Genomic DNA, 13,943 nt, shown 5'->3' with positions numbered 1-13,943 from the left:
GAATTGTATAATTTTGCCAAGTTCATTATCAATGGAATTATGGTTCCTCCCTGAAAACTCTGGAATATGGCTGTGAACGTAACAGATGCAGTCCCAGACCTCAGTAAATACTGAGCATATTTTTACTGAAATTATGGAAATAAAATGTTGAGGTTAACATAAGCTTTAATTAATAAACAATCATGCCTGCGACTAGCTATATCACTGGTTTGCCCTTATACTACTGAAAATTGGTGTAAAATTTGGTAGGGGTCTTGAGAAGCTGCAGGGATGCTTGGTGAGGCTTTGGCTTTGCCCCACTGAATCTACATATCATTACTCTCCTCGAAACGAAGCAACTGGTGCTGCTAAATACATTTAAAAGATTGCAGTGTGTTTTAGCGACCCATGCATCAAGTAAAGCATGATGTGTCAATGGTAGATCATGACACAGCCTCTCGGGGAGACTGGGAGAGTAAATCGCCCCTGCTGGGCATCTGCTTCATTCAAAATATTGTCACGGGAGGCTTTGGGGAATGGCAGCTGCCTTCCACACCCATCTTTTCGCACTGGTAGGCGGTGCATTTGAAGTAGGCCGGGATGGAGCCAAGCATGAGGCATGGGTGTGCGGAGAAATGTCTCCAGCTGGGCACGCTGGTTGGCCTGGACCTTCACACAGCAATGTCATGGTGCCCGGCTCACTGAGGGGAGCTGTGGGATGAGGTGGGCCTCTGGGCTTGGGAGGCTGGAGCAGGTCTCCTTGCCTAGGGACTAGGCCCAGCTCCACAGGCCTCAGCCCTATGAGCCCTATAACTGGAGAGGTTTCTCTGGATTAGGAAGGTCTTGGCACCCCAGCTCGTTGGAGCTACTTGGTGGCAGCTCAGTTGTCCCCACGAGTATTTCCTCTTCCACTGTTTCTTCTACTTTTTTTTTGTGTGGCCTGCCTAAGTGCCACGCAGTGTCCTGCAGTGTCACCACCCTGCAAGACGTATTAGGAAAGAAAATCTCAAAAGATCAAGAGAAAAAGGCCTGTGAACTGCTTGTAGGAATGATCCTAAATATTATCTGCATTATGATATAAACTAATGTGGAGAAGGACTGCAGATTTCATCACATCCACCTAGCTGACGTAACTCCTCTGGAACTGGAGTTGTTGAGTAGTGTTGTTTTTTTTGACAGCTGTTTCCAGAGAACCGGCTTCCTTTCTTGATTGATATACTGACTGCTTTCTAAAGGGTGCCAAGAAGCTCCACCAGCTTTTCATGGCAACAATCCCCACTTCTAGAGTGACAAAGAAGTTCAATAGCAATCATACGGATGCGTGCTATTAATGTATAATCTTATTGACAGTTCTGAAGTCTGTTTAATTATAGCTATCACCATGAAAGCATAATTTCAGCCAATCGGTACCTTCATACTGTCAGTGCTTTCCTGAAAGTATGGTGGGCTAAACTTGTAAAGTATTGTGGGATCACCTTGTTTAGCTCAAATGAGTGCTTCTTCTTTGCAGGAGCTAAAGATCTGTCCCAGAAGTTGGTTCTTTTGTTGGACCTTGGTAAAGCTAAAATCTCGGAATGAATTTATCATTTGATGTAACCAATTTTCACAAAAAACAGAACTAAATTGTGGGTAATTGACTTCCTGATTTCACAGGTGATTTCCTGTGAAATTTGAATGAAATTTGTCAATCTTTTTTCCACTTTCAGATTCGCTTTCATTTTTTTTCATCAGTCCTTCCTCAGGCACATTCCTGTTGATAGCAACAGGACTGCAAGATCGAGAGCTTCAATCTAGAGGATAAACTCTCTTAGATGTGAGCTTCATGCCAACCATGCCAACAAAAACCTTGACTGAGATGATATCAAAAGTGAGATTTCAATAGCTCTGCCAAAACATGCTCTGTACACATCCTGGGTCATGTCTGAGTGTATTGGTTGTTTTGTTTTGTTTTGTTTTTTCTTTTAAGAATAGATAAACAATATTCTTCCATTGCCTTAACAAGGAGAAAATTCCCCTAAATTAAGATTATTTTAATATATTCCTTATGGAGTAATTTAAACTCTATGAAGAAAGTGATGATGGGGCAGTAGCTGAAGGAAGCTGAAATAGCTGGGGGCTGCTTTTGCTTTCACCAGGTCTCTAGAAAGTTTAACAGTGAATTTGATGGGGCTGTTTTGGCATCAGAAGGGATAATCTCTCCATGTCATTCTCATGACTGAAGTAGGTCTGAGACACTGATTTTCTGCAGTTTTTCAAATGTTTGGGTAGAGTTAGAAAGGGTCTGGTTCTGTTATTTTGGTCCAGGAGCATCTCAAAACAATCTTAACATTTCCATAGCATCATGCGCATTCAGAGAGTGCATTCAAGGACTCTGCTTGGTCTCCTTGCTCTCTGCTCTCTTAAGGTAAGAGCAATAACATCCTTCATGGAAGCTGGCAAAGGCAAGTAGTGATATGGTTTGATGAGCAGGAGGTGTGTGAAGGTGGCTTTCTCTTGCATCTGGGTTAAATACTGCTCTCGATCCTCTCTCACATGAAGATAATAACAAGTCACAGAAGACTCATGTGAGGAGAGGTTGCAGGGCTGATTTCTTTATTGCCAGCCTTGTTGTGCTTTCTTCTGTTTACCCAAGCCCAGCCTGGTGCCTCACTTAAGGCCAGAAATCCTTATTTTTTTGCTCACATAAGGCAATCCTAATCTTGCAGATGGAGGAGGATATGACCTGGAGGGCATCTCGTATCAAGAATTTCCTTTTCCCTCGTCCTATCCCATCTCCAGGTCTTCTTTCATCAGGAATTGGGGAGCAAGCAGGTCTAAACTTTCAGGTTGAGTTTTGGAGCAGAGAGGTGATAAAGCCACGCTGAGGATGGGAAGTTCCTGGACAAAATGTGTACAAGAGGTAGAAGTATGGAGAGATCGCTCAAGGCTGGCGATAAAGACTGAGGAGAGAGGCCTCATAAAACAGCACAAATACGCTGTTTTGGCTCTGCTGTTAATCACAGCAGTCTCCTGAAGGCACCAGGCTGCTCAGTAAATGTTGTATCCATCTGTATTACATTTGAATCAGATCTGTCATGGGGAGCAGAGCAAGGGCCACGTTGGATCCTCCAGTGGGGAGAAGAGGGAAAGCCTGGCTCTGCAGCCTGTGGTGAAAGCTGCAAAATGACATTTCTTTCAGCATGAGCAATATTTACTTCAATACAAAGACTCATCTCCAGCAGTCCCATTTGTTAACAAATATTGTTACAACAATGCTATAAACAGGACTGCCCTTCTTAAATTGGCTTTCCCAGGCTTTTCACTGCCACTAGGCCTGAGACATGAATCATGCAGTGCCTCTATATTACACTGCACCATATACAGAATTGAAGACTGTATATAGACAGCTTTTTCTTACTTCTCATTAATACTAACATTACATAAAGAACGAAGCTGTACAACCCATTGATTTTACCTCCTAAGGAGGCCCAGTGGGGCCTCAATTGTAGGGAGGGCAGCTTGATCACATCCAAGGGCATATTAGTATGCTGAAAGCATCTAACCTTTATTCGATCCTCAAGGTCCATGGGCCTCATTTGAAGGCTGGACACAAGGTTTTTGCACACACTTTTTATACTTACTACCATATGAATGCTGCTTCATGCATGCTTATTTTTCATGCAGTTGTTGCCGCGAGGAACAACTTGCAAAGTCAGAAGGAGAGAATAAAGATTTTCAGAGGAAGACAGGGAGAAGCTGTGGAAGATGCAAATTGCCCAGCCTGTGCACAATTAATCTTCATTGATTTTCATCTTAAATTGCTCGCTTCAAGACATGGAATGAAAAGATCCTTGTTTCTCTTACAACAGTATTTTTCAAAAACATAATCATGCAGAAGTCTGAGGGGAGGAGGGCATCTCAGCTACAGGTTGGTTTGGATTTGGCTTCTCTAGAATCATCTCCCAGGAGCAGCTGCCCCACATAACGATGCTTCTGGGGACCACATAAACCACCACAGCCCAACCCTCACTGTTTCCACCAGAAGGGATTCAGAAGCATCATTTCTTAGGCTGCCTCAGCCGTCTCAAGCCTTCCGTCCCTTGCCCTCAGCACTGCCCTCTCCAGCCCCCAAGTCTCTCTGCTGGCTTTTGTGATGCCAAATATCCAAACGTTTTCAGCTGAAAACTGTGATGTGAGCTGGGTGAGCTTTCAGGCATCATACTGGCAAGCAGTTCCTTGCTGGCACAAGCATTGCACACTGCTGGTTACTTATATTTTGAGAGGTTACTTGTAATTTGCCTCACAAACACTGGCTGCTCATACCCACAAGTGGCTGTTTGTATCAAATAGTTTTATCTTTGTGCATCATTAGTCCAGGGGATGGCCCCAAATGGAGAAGTCCAATTCATTTAATGAGATGGAATTATACCATGAATTGTAGCTGAGATGCTGCTTGGCATCCTTGAAAGATTTTTCTTTCAGATCCAAGGCTACTTGACTAACATTTTACAAAATCTGCTGTCAGTTAAAAAAAAATATATATGGACAGGCAATGCTTTCTGATAAATAGCTCATCAAAATGCATTTCTCTAGAAACACCCTTCAAAGATGGTTGCAGTGACCTGCGTCAGTCTGCAACGTTGCTTTCTTAGAGATTGCTGGCAAGTCCCTGTAATAAATACAAAGACTTTGAGTCTGAGACTGTTCTGGCAAAACCCAGAGTCCTTTTATACCTCCACAAATGAGCCAGAGCTCTGGTGCATTGTGCTGGAAAGAGAGCAAAGTGACCGAAGGAGGGACTCTGCTTCCCTCCTTCCAGGAGGTTGAAGGGAGATCATGGAAAGCTACAACTGAACAGCTTCTGCATGTTAATGGGCATGCCCAGGACTTTAGAGTTGGGATTTTCAAAAAAGAAGGTTTTGAATGAAACAGAGGCTGATTTCAGTGCCTGTTGTCCAAACCCCTGTTTGCAAATACTCGCTACAAGCCGAAGGTGCTCTGAAGTCGGCGTTTTGGCTGTCAGAAATGTGTCTTGCTTAGCCAGACAGATTGACCCCCTGTCCAATTGCATGCACATCACATATCGACAGGCTCACATGGCACCAGCCTCCTGCTTCATGCATATTCAGCTTGCATCACTCAGAATCATGCCATTGTAGTTGAGGACAGGCACACACACGCACGCACGCACACAGTCTGCAACATGCCCAAGGCTTGCAGGACCTTTGCCTGCACCAGGACCTTTTATTCTTTCCCTGTGGGCCAATTTTTCACTAAGCATTGACCAAAGCATCTAATTATTACTTCATTAATTCATGCCCTCTCCTCTGATTTCCCTGGGGACTGATGTCCCCGTGTGAGAGCTGGACTCAGAGCCTGTTGCAGCCTGGCTGAGCAGAGAGGTGGGTGTAGATGAGCAGCTCCAGCTCAGCTCACACTCGATGTGTTCCCCATGCACTGGGGAAGCCAGCCTGAGCCTGGGTGGTCAGTAATTTGGCATATGTAGGGATGAACAGGCAGCTGCCCTCTCTTAAAGACTCAGGCCACCGTTTGTATGTCCCAAGCTGTTGAAGGGAGTAAACCCATGGGGCCAGCAAGTGTTCGAGGTCGCCATTTGCTGCCTGAGTTGGTTTTATATGAACATAGGATGAGATGAAACATGACGCAGACACATAAATGTGGCTGACAACTTCACCTTTCATTTTCATCCTCATTCAGAACGAACACTGGGGTGTGAAGGAGGTTGATGTATCCAGTCTTGGGCTCACCTGATGGTGAAGAAGATTTCTCATTGCTTTGCCTCTTGGCATCTGTTGACAATGCCAGACACCGATGGGACAGGTATTACCTGGGCACCAGGGCAGCTGTGTAAGAACCCTTAAACCCCTATCTCCCTCCTCCTGGGGTTTCCCACCTAGCAGTTGGCATGTTTTTTTTCCATGCACATGGGAATACTCGCGTCAGGTCTAAAAGACACAGGATCCCTCCCTCCCAGGTCTCGTTTGGCTGGCGAAAGAGGCCAGCTGCCTTTCATCTCCTCTCTCACGCATGCACACAGCCCCAGAACTGTGTCATTTGGCCTCTCTCCATCTCGCTTGGAGTGGTGGCGAGGCTTTCCTTGCTGCAGCTTAGTAAAAACCCCAGTCACCTCACAGCAGGAAAGGGGCAGGTTGCAGGATATATACACACACAGACAAGTCTCTCTTGGGTCATTCAGCACCTTCCCTGCCGAGAGGAATGAGAAAATGCAATTTAGAAAATCTCCCAGTCTGAGGGGATGTGAGGCAGAAGATCCTAGAAAGAAGGTGAGAGTGCTTAGTTGCACATTTTGAGTCTTATCAGCAATTGGTAATAACTCAGGGAACTCCACTGAAATGGCCTGCTGGAATTTTGTGGCTCAGCTCTCATTTGTTTGCCTGTCCACTGCCTTTGTGCTCGGTGCGTGACCTTTTGGTTTCATCAGCAGATGCTATTCCACATACAGCACCCTGAGCTGGCTCACCTGTGCTCACTTCATTTAACACGGATGTATTTTGTGACATAAAATCTAAGTGCCTCAAAATGTGAGATTTGCATAAATTTCCAATGCTGTCTTCTGACAGGAATTTTTAAGCATAAAAATGATGAAGCTGTGAATAATACCTCCTGTCCAAATGCTCGCGGGTGAAAGCACACCAGTTGCCGTGCTGTGCTGCAGAATTTTGCAGCGTCCTCGCTGAAAAAGAGTATGAAGAGTGGTAAACACCACACACTTGTCATCTGGATGCCATTTTGTAAGGATGCTTTGCAAGTCCCGCTCTCCAACCTGCAACCCTGCAAGCAACCTGTGGAGCTCCAGCTGCCTGTGGGGACACAGCTGGGTCTGCTCCACATCTCCGTGGTGTGGGTGCATGTCCTAGGATGTAAGTGCATTTTTGGAGCATCCACCAGTCCATACCTTGCAGTATGGGCAGGATGGAGACATGGCCATATGACTGGAAAGGCTCTGCTGTGGTCCCTATTTTGTGTACTCACACCCAGGACCCCACCACGTGCCACCCATCTTGTTGTGTGCACTCATGATCACAGGTCCAGGGCTGAGCACTGACACGTAGAAATATCAGAGTTATTATATTGTGTCTATGGATGCAGATCGTAGTAGGACGTGAACGTTGCATGAAGGGACCAGAGTTCAGGAACGCAACAGCAATTTCTGCACTCAAGCCCATTACTTTGAAAAGCAATGCTAATATGTGTAATAGTAATGAGTAATGGCTCATTGACTCAAGGGAAACAGGCAGTGGTGACTCACAGTTTCTGGAGATTAGATGATACGAACTACTACGCTGGATTAATTTTGCTTCTTTCTGTGTTTGTGAATTTTCTTTTTGACAGATTGCATTTTTCCTGAATTTACTCTTTGTTCAGAATTATTTGACAAGTGGCATCTTTGAAATCTGTTTGGCTGGTGTTGTGCTCAAGCTGTTCATGAGGACAGTGTGTGAAATTAGCACTGCCTTGTTTAGATTGTCATGAGCCTGTTCTTCAGCTGGCTGAAAAGCCTGCTTAGAAACGGGTTATCGGTGCAAATGCATTAAATTTACCTTCGTGGACTCGACATCCTATGATCATTTCTTAACACTTTGCTTTTATAGTGCCTATTCCTTCAGTAGGATAGTCTGCTGGAGTAGCTAGGATAAGTTATACAACTGGAATAATGGTCAAAACGAACTCTTTTGCAAATGCTGGAAAATGTTTTTCTACGCTTGCTTTGTTCTAACTAACACCTCCCCTGTATCTAGACAAGGAAAGTTATCTACAAAATAGAAAAGCTTTTAAAAATATTTCTGAAATGTTCAGATTTGCAGCAGCAAGAGGAATTATTCCGCATTTTAAGGTCCCATATGTCCCTTACCCATGTAACTAAATGGTTTCCTACACATATAACTATTAAGAGGTGGCAAAATCAGGAGTTTTTTCCTTCCTTACAACTTCAGAAATAACAAAATTATATTGTCATAAGTTTGAATTGGAAACTGGTTTATTGTGGCAAACCCCAAACTATCTCATTCATTTATCAACAACCAAAACTTGAACACGTTTTGATCCAGAAGTGGAAAAAAATTGGCATTTGGACTTGTGACCAAACAAATAATAACAATTCTGAATTTTAATGTACGATAGGAACTATTCTTAGATGGACAGTAGGTAAATGCAGTTGGGGTGCAAATTTCCATGCAACCCTACCAACAACACAAACCCCAGTTTGCATTTGCCTTGCCCTTGCAAGATTACCACCGTGCTATGGTTGGGGATAATCATCCACTTTTAACACAAGTGCATGAAATACAAGGATTTCAAGCAGGTGATCGATCCTCATTTCCTCCATGCATCCCTGAAGTCAGGAAATTCGGGAAATTCAGACGTGAGCAGGACCATCTCCTCCTTTTCTCGTCCAGCGAAGGACCCGAGCATCGCAGCGGCCTTGATGCCCTCCCAGCTCCTGCCTTTAACATGTTGGTCTTCTCTCCCCAGCTATCGATCTGTTGTACTGGCGCGACATCAAGCAGACAGGGATCGTGTTCGGCAGCCTCCTCTTGCTGCTCTTCTCCCTGACCCAGTTCAGCGTCGTCAGCGTCGTGGCCTACCTGGCCCTCGCCGGCCTCTCAGCCACCATTAGCTTCAGAATCTACAAATCGGTCCTACAGGCCGTGCAGAAGACGGACGAGGGCCATCCCTTCAAGTGAGTGCTTTGTACTTGTGGCTGGGGGCCATTTATCTTGTGGAGGATCCATTCCTTGTGGCAATTCACGTTTCTTCAGCTGCTGCTTTTATACCAGATAAAATCCTTGCTCATAACAGAGGAAATATTTTGTGCTGCTGTCCAGAGTCTCAAGAGCTGTAAGGCAATATTGACTTAGATTCTGGGGGGGTGGGGGGGAAGAAAAAAAAAAAAGAAAAAAGAAAGAAAGAAAAAAAGAAAATAAAAAAAAAGAACAATTACAAAAGCAATCATCCTCTGAGACACAGGCTTTTTTTTTTTTCTTGAAAGTCAAAAATCATAAAAATTATAAGCAAATGGAGAAAAGGAGTTTCACTAGAGCTACTGATAATACAGTATCTCTGCAAGTAGAATGAGAATTGCCTCAGGGCATGCTTTATTGGGCAAGTAGGGGAACTGTTTATATCTTTTCTCCAGCCCTGCTAGGCCGTGATGGTGCTGGTTAAGCTCTCCCCACCCTCTGCAGGGTCTGGGCTGTTTGCCCCCACAGTGGTGCTTTCTCCTCTGCTGTGCCAATGAGCAGTGACCTGTGAATCAGATCAGCTTTGTGGGGAATCGCCCCAGCTAGGATTTGTAATCCCCTTTGGGAATAATAAAGAGAGAGAGCATCCAAACTGGGCTCTGCGTGTGGACAGGGCATGGCTGCAAGGAAACAGCCCCAGCACAGAAATTGCCCTGGGAGACTGGTCGTGCACGGCAAAAATGGTGTGTGCTGGTGGCTCTGTGCCCGCAGGAAGGGGACGCATTGCTCCAGCTGCAGAGAAATGAGGGCTGGGGAGGAGGGAGTGATGGGCAGACAGGTATGAGTGTGCAAGGCAGGTGAACCTGGCTGGGTTTGTAACCACACCCGTGTTTCTGGCAGAGCCTACTTGGATATGGAAATGAATCTCTCACAGGACCAGATCCAGAAGTACACAGACTGTCTCCAGCTATACGTCAACAGCACAGTCAAAGAGCTGAGGAGACTCTTTCTCGTTCAGGACCTCGTGGATTCTTTAAAAGTAGGATTGCTTTAAATATTTTTAACCCCTCTCTGGAGGATCAATTTACATTTCAAAGTGCTGCTTCCCTTGTTGACACTGTCCTTATAAAACCTAGTTTTGTGTAGCTCCAGATATCAAAGTTGTTTTCCTACTTGGTTTCCAATCTGCTCGCTTCCAGTACCTCAGAGGTTTGGCAATCTGCAGTTGGAGTTATTTATCCGTAATACAGGAGTTACAAAAGGTGCAGGACCAGCTTAATGCCACTGCAGGTCTGGAAGCATCTCTGTCTTGTGCTCTCTGTGACCTTGCCACAAAATGGTGTGTTCCCCTCTAATCCCTTTGGCACTCTGGCTTTCCTCTAATGGTGGCCTTTCCTGCTGTGGAGGAATGCCCTCTTTCCCTCCCTGCTGAGATAGCAATTTATTTTCAGCCTTACATCCAAACAGGTGTTCTCCAGAGCAAAGGGATGATCATTAAGGGAGCAGACATGGGTTAGGCTGCTAAATTACGAAAGGTTTTTAGAAAAATGTGCCCATCTCCCAGCCCTCAAGGCTTTTCAGTCACTGGGATTATCACTGTGGGGTTGTGATTAACTTGTGTGGGATGACCCTTGCCTTCATCAAAATTGGATGCAGGGTCCTAAATGTATGCAATTAAACACTAAATATACAGGAAAGCTCAGCTAAGAGAGTATGAAGCAGTGATCTGCAGGAGGGAAAATGGGTTTAGACACTCAGAAAAAGTACCTAGTTCTTAATGTGCCTTACTTAACAAGTCCCTTTACACATTAAAAAAGGCTAATGTGCCATTATGTTAGCTAGTTAAGTGAACTCATTTCTTCTTACACTGACACTGGAGGTGATGTAATGATCTGTCCTTAATTTAGTTTGCAGTACTAATGTGGCTGCTGACTTATGTGGGAGCCCTCTTCAATGGCCTGACTCTTCTGATAATGGGTAAAAATTATCATTTCTTTTTAAATCTATTTTTAACTCTAATTCCATGGTGATTTTTACGTAGGCAAAACAACCTCTCTTTGTTGTGCCTTCCCCACAGTTAAACCATCAGCTCGTATTTTCTCTTATTCATTATTCCTATTCTGTTGTCTGTCCTCCTAGAACCAATTTGCGTTTTACGGTTGTGCAGCTACTGGTCCCAGAGAACTGGGAAAATCCGTATTTGGGAGGTTTGAGCAAAGTTCATTTTTAATAGGAAGATCCCTGGTGGATCAGCTGACCAAGTGGCATGATACGTGTTTGTCCCTGCTCAAAGTAGGTCTCTTCTCTGGAGGGATCTGATCAGCAGGAATTTAACACTGTGCTCTTTTTCTCCTCAGCTGTGGTGTCTATGTTTACTCTCCCTGTTGTATATGACAAGTACCAGGTAAGTCCACCCGCAGCTTTGCAGTCCGGGTGCATGGGTGGTTGTACATTCCGGATGCCCCACTGACTTTGTCTCCTTTTGCTCCTTGCAGGCACAGATTGATCAATACTTGGGACTTGTGCGGACCCACATAAACACTGTTGTGGCAAAGTGAGTTCAAACGTCCTGCTGTGAGGTTGTGGTATACTGGGGTGGCTAAGAGCTGGGTGGTCCTGGGGACAATGTGTCCCGTGAATGATGCCCTCCCCAGCTCCTGGCATGCAGGAGCTTGCAAGAGGGTAAATCCCTGGAGGATCGCAGTCCTCAGATGAGTATAGGTTGAGGTAGAGCTGTGATCCTTCATCCTTCTCTCCCCTCCCCTGCCCTTTGAGGGATGAGGATGGAGCAGCCCAAAGAGCAGTGATGTCTGTACCAGACCAGACCCCAAGAAATGTGTTCACTCTTCCTCATTGACTGCCCCAGCCTCCCTTTGTGCATGCAGGGATGCAGTCCATTAGAGATAATAATAATGTTAATAAACAAAGTGGGAATTAGAACAGCACCCTGTTAGAGAAAACAAATTTCTGGAATCACCATGACTTGGAGTGTCACAAACCACCACAGCATGGTCAGAACTGGATGACATTGTTGATGCAGTCTGCTCTGGGGCCTAATGCATTGCCTAGCAAAAGCTTTTGTGGGATCCATAAGAGGAGAGTGAGGGTCTAAGCATAATTCTTAACACTTGGGAATAACTGAAACAGGATGGATGGACTGAAGGGTGGATCTGTACATCTCAGCAGCTTGAATACATGGCTCTGCAAAAGTTGACTGAACAACAGGTGCCCAGTGGAAGGCTACAGGATGGTGAGGGAAAGAGAGCAAGTGGCCCATGTGGAGATGCTGAGGAAACTGGGCTTGTTTTGCCTGACAGGGTGGGAGCTAAGTGGTTATTGCATAGCAGCCTGTAATTACTTGATGGGAGGTTACAAGAGGATGGAGCAAAACTCAGCAGAGGCAAAAGTTATAGCAAGAAGCAACAGCACAAATCTAGCTTAGAAAGTTGATGCTGGACATTTGGAGAAACTTCTTCTTTTGGAGGTTAATATAGCACTGGAGCAGGCTGCCCAGGGAGGTGCCAGAACTTCCTTCCCTGGAGGTTTTCAAGATGTAGCAAGACAAAGCCATGGCCAAACTAATCTAGCATTGGCGATAGTCCTGCCTCAGGTAGGAGATTGATTCAAAGGCTTCCAGGGGACATTTCCAGACAGTATTTTTGCAATGTTGCAAACCCATAGCCTTAGGCAGGACTAAAAGTCTGTACTGATTAAAAAAAAAATAATTAAAACTTCTTTTCTGGCTTCCAGTAGACAATAGCCCACAGTAGAATAAAAAAAAAAGGGTGGGAGAATACCGCTGAATATATCCAATGAAAAAATGAGGCATTTACAACTTGGGGCCTATAGGAGCACACAGATGGACATCACCTCTATTTCTCACTAGACTATAGCCCACCAGTGGCAGCAACGCACAAAATGCAAGCTAAGAAAATTACCCCTTGCTAGGACTCCAAGTGGGGATCCACTGGAACAGAATAGCTGCCTGACCATATAAACCTTTTTTTCTTTCTTTCTTTCTTTATTTCTAGGATTCAGGCTAAAATCCCAGGTGCTAAGAGAAAGGCAGAGTAAAGCAGACATCAAGAATTCATCAGCTACAGTAGTGAATAATGGGGGAATCTGGAGTGAAACAGCTCTGTTCTTACACTTTACTGCAAAATTATTGTTCTTTTTTTTTCTCGACACCATAATATTAGAAGGATAAAACTCGGAAGCAGTGCTTTTCCCCTGCTGCTTCTGCACTTAGAATATTTGCAATCACTTGTGTCAAGCACTAAAGTATAGTAAAGAGAAAAGTGTACTAGATGTGGTTTTTTGTGTTGCTTATAAAGTGCATGATGGTGAGAGCCTAAATAATATTGACCTTTTTTATTTTATTTTTTTAGTGTTTTTCCTTCTTCTATTGGCATTGCTTCTATAACTTTTAATGTTATATGTGGCTAGGGGCTTTCCTGCTTAGCGCACTGATGCAATAGTTAAAATTGCTTCTACGTCACTGGGTTGCTGGTTGGATTCATCTTTATTAACTATATAGAATTGTAGACTGATGTTTTAGTGTTTTCCAGCACAAATAAAATAAACAGTAATCGGTACTTATGGTAATCAGTTTTGTATAACTCCAAAAAAAACGAAAACAAAACCCAGTACTTTTGTCGTAAGGGATTGACAGGCTGATTTAATGTATGGTAACTGGAAAGTTCCAGCTTGTTAAATTTATTACAATTTGTATTACATTCTCTGTAGTTCCTAATGGACTTAATTATGGACTCTGAATATTTGCACTTATGTACTTGATACCGAATGCAGAAATAAATGTTACTAAATGTAAAAAGTTCTCCCTCTTGCTGCCAATGGGATTCTCTTGACGTTTGCAAACTGAACACATCCACACACGCCTTGCCTCAGAAAATGGTTCAGTCTAACATGATCGTCTGCATTACATAGCTTATTCGTCAGTTTCACATCTTGATAAGTAAAGAACAGAAATTACAAAAAGATCTTAGTACATCTTAGGAAAAGTTCTAAGCCCAGAGGCTGAGAACTGAAATAAAGATTTGCTCTTGTACAAAGGTGAAGGCTTTTAAATGTCAGCATCTGTATAAAGTTCTTCAAAACAGATTGGTTAAGTGCTGAATGATTTTCCAATTTGTAAATCATATCAGTGGAAAATCTTTTATTCTCTCTCTCTTTTTTTTTTTTTTTTTAATAAAAATGTGAACATCAAAACCTTTTCCACCAAATTGCATTTATTTATTTTCT

The 13,943-nt window shown here is 43.9% G+C and overlaps 1 protein-coding gene across 4 annotated transcripts in view; it reads left to right on the top strand.

The window, feature by feature from the left end:
• RTN1 (reticulon 1) overlaps positions 1–13,519 on the top strand; it is a 98,936-nt gene extending 85,417 nt beyond the window's left edge. For all 4 annotated transcript variants that reach the window (XM_027458049.3, XM_072038158.1, XM_027458051.3 and 1 more), the window contains 6 exons: positions 8,473–8,680; positions 9,582–9,720; positions 10,589–10,658; positions 11,039–11,085; positions 11,177–11,235; positions 12,713–13,519. In XM_027458049.3, the coding sequence (XP_027313850.2) occupies positions 8,473–8,680; positions 9,582–9,720; positions 10,589–10,658; positions 11,039–11,085; positions 11,177–11,235; positions 12,713–12,755 (566 nt within the window). In that variant the 3' untranslated portion in view covers positions 12,756–13,519. The remainder of the gene's footprint in view (positions 1–8,472; positions 8,681–9,581; positions 9,721–10,588; positions 10,659–11,038; positions 11,086–11,176; positions 11,236–12,712) is intronic.
• Positions 13,520–13,943: the final 424 nt, after the last annotated feature.

The sequence above is a fragment of the Anas platyrhynchos genome, chromosome 5, assembly GCF_047663525.1.
Source record: "Anas platyrhynchos isolate ZD024472 breed Pekin duck chromosome 5, IASCAAS_PekinDuck_T2T, whole genome shotgun sequence".
NCBI lineage: Eukaryota > Metazoa > Chordata > Aves > Anseriformes > Anatidae > Anas > Anas platyrhynchos.
The sequence above is the reverse complement of the archived record's forward strand: the minus strand, read 5'-3'. Positions and strand labels throughout refer to the sequence as shown.